The sequence below is a fragment of the Cornus florida genome, unplaced genomic scaffold (assembly GCF_030987335.1).
Source record: "Cornus florida cultivar Cherokee Brave unplaced genomic scaffold, ASM3098733v1 CherokeeBrave_3.0.0_Hap2_Chr03, whole genome shotgun sequence".
Taxonomy (NCBI): domain Eukaryota; kingdom Viridiplantae; phylum Streptophyta; class Magnoliopsida; order Cornales; family Cornaceae; genus Cornus; species Cornus florida.
In genome coordinates this window covers 2,589,879-2,591,952 of record NW_026775573.1, presented here as the reverse complement: position 1 = coordinate 2,591,952, position 2,074 = coordinate 2,589,879, and the positions used below count along the sequence as shown (strand labels likewise).

At 44.2% G+C, this 2,074-nt stretch overlaps 1 protein-coding gene across 1 annotated transcript; it reads right to left on the bottom strand.

Annotated features, from left to right (window-relative positions):
* Positions 1-784: 784 nt before the first annotated feature.
* On the bottom strand, positions 785-1,495 carry LOC132300943 (uncharacterized). The gene has a single exon (XM_059798247.1). It carries the CDS (start codon positions 1,493-1,495, stop codon positions 785-787), a length of 711 nt encoding a protein of 236 aa, XP_059654230.1.
* Between the last annotated feature and the right edge of the window lie 579 nt (positions 1,496-2,074).

Here is a 2,074-nt window from a genome sequence, read left to right as displayed (position 1 = left end):
AATAAATGATTGTGTTAAATGTATCATCTTGTCTTAGATTGTATGTTTTCATGATTATAGGGCTTATATCTTCATAGTGAGAATGGAGATGAGAATATGAAATGGTTTTCTTGGCATGTCTTGTGAAGGTTTTGATAGTCCATTCCTAGGAACGATGAACCATACTACACCCCTAGTTTAATGTAGTTAGGTAGATGGTTCATACCAACCGTGGATGGATTATACTTAGTCTTTGATTACATGTGCATTTACCATACAAAGTAAGGGATTTGATAGGCCATTCCTAGGGGATTATACTTAGATGGTTTATACTTAGCTCTGATTGTATGAACTTCTTGAAGATAGTGTAGTTATCATGTATCTCTATATATCATGGTCATTTACATAAGTAGTTCCCCAAGTTAATTGCAAGCTAGCATGTTTATGAGGTGTGTGGTGGATTCATTTCCCTAGTCCTCTCCACCTAAGTTTCACTCCTTTTAATCTCCTTCAATTTATCGTTTTATGCATTCTGAATTCGTAATTTTAGTGACAAACAAAACAAACCCTCTATGAACACCCCTTATCACTCTAAAATGACTCTAGACACTTAAGTTGCCATAGATTAGAGCAGTCCCAGTGGTTCGACTTACCCGACCAATAGCCCTATTTTACAATGATTCGTGCTATTGCGAAGGTTGATGTATAGTTGATCAACCGATCACTGCACATCAAGCAGGGGTTCTTCAGTCAAGCCTACTGGTTCCTCCTCTCCATTCTACTTGGAGGGAGGTTCCTGTAATTGCTATCTCGGACTTACTGAACGAATGGGAGCTTTCCCCTTTCCGGCATGTTTCAGCGTTACAGAATAACATTCTTTAGCAGCAACTTGGTCTCCATGAATGTCAATCACTTTGGTTCCGTCCGGTCCCAGGCATCTCATTACCTGATGCAGAGTGGAAGGAACACCTTGAACTCTGTGGATCCACCCTCTGCCCATCAGAAGATTGTAAGAGGGATGAATTTCAACAACTACAAAGGTTTCCATCAAAACCCTCTCGGCAGCATGTACCGCTACCTCCACCGTGCCGACGGGCTCCACTCGCTTTCCATCAAACCCTAATAGTGGATTCCCGGTGGATTTCAGCCGATCCTGTTTGATCTCGAGCCGATCGAATGTATCTCTTGGCATGATATTCGCACTACTTCCAGGGTCAATTAGAACTCTGCGCACCAAGCATTTGGCCACTGTCAAACTTATGACCAGCGGGTCCTCATGAGGGATCTGAACACGCAACAAGTCTGTTGCGTTAAACTTTATCTGCGTTGATGCGCTTTGCTGGTGCAGAGTGTTTACACTGCCTATCCTTCTCTTCATCCATGCCTGACGAAGGCGTGTTCGAAGCAGTTCATCTGATTCCTCAGCAGGTTCTGGCCGACCGTGAATTGCATTAATTACTCGAACTGGTTGCGTGTTGTGAGAATTCGACTTCTGATTCTTTTTCACATGCTCCATTGGTCGGTTCTGCTCCACCGCTGGTCCTTGAATATTACTTGCGAACTCCCCTCTGGCTATCAGCATCTCTACCTGTCTCCTTAGGTTCCTGCATTCGTTAGTCTGGTGGCCAAAATCAGAATGAAATGCACAGTGCTTAGACTGATCCCTCTGTTCGAGAGGTTGTCTGATTGGTAAAGGAGGTCGGAACTTATCTTTATTTTCTTGGTACAGTCTCGCTAGGGTAACTTTCAATGGAGTAATCAGCTCTTCCTCTCTGGGCCTCTTCTCAGATTTCCACGAGGAGCGTTGCGGCTGAACCTGTTTTTGCCTGATCTTTGCTTTGGTTTTTTCTTCCGTGGATATAACGGATGTCTTCTGAGCGTTTGCCGCCTCTTCTTCTTCCAAGCGTACAAATCCATCGGCTCTTTCGTTAAGTTCATCCATAGTCCTCGGCGTGTTGACCACCAAGCTTGTGTGGAACGGGGTGCCACGGTTCATGGCCAGTATGAATGCTTGAACTGCCGTTGAAGGGTGACATTTAATAACCATGCTCTTGGTAAGGTTAAACCTGGTTAGGAAAGCCTGGAGACGCTCTTC

What these genes read in the sequence shown, in the direction of transcription:
- LOC132300943 (XM_059798247.1), bottom strand. Translation starts at nt 1,495, where the DNA reads ATGGAGCATGTGAAAAAGAATCAGAAGTCGAATTCTCACAACACGCAA.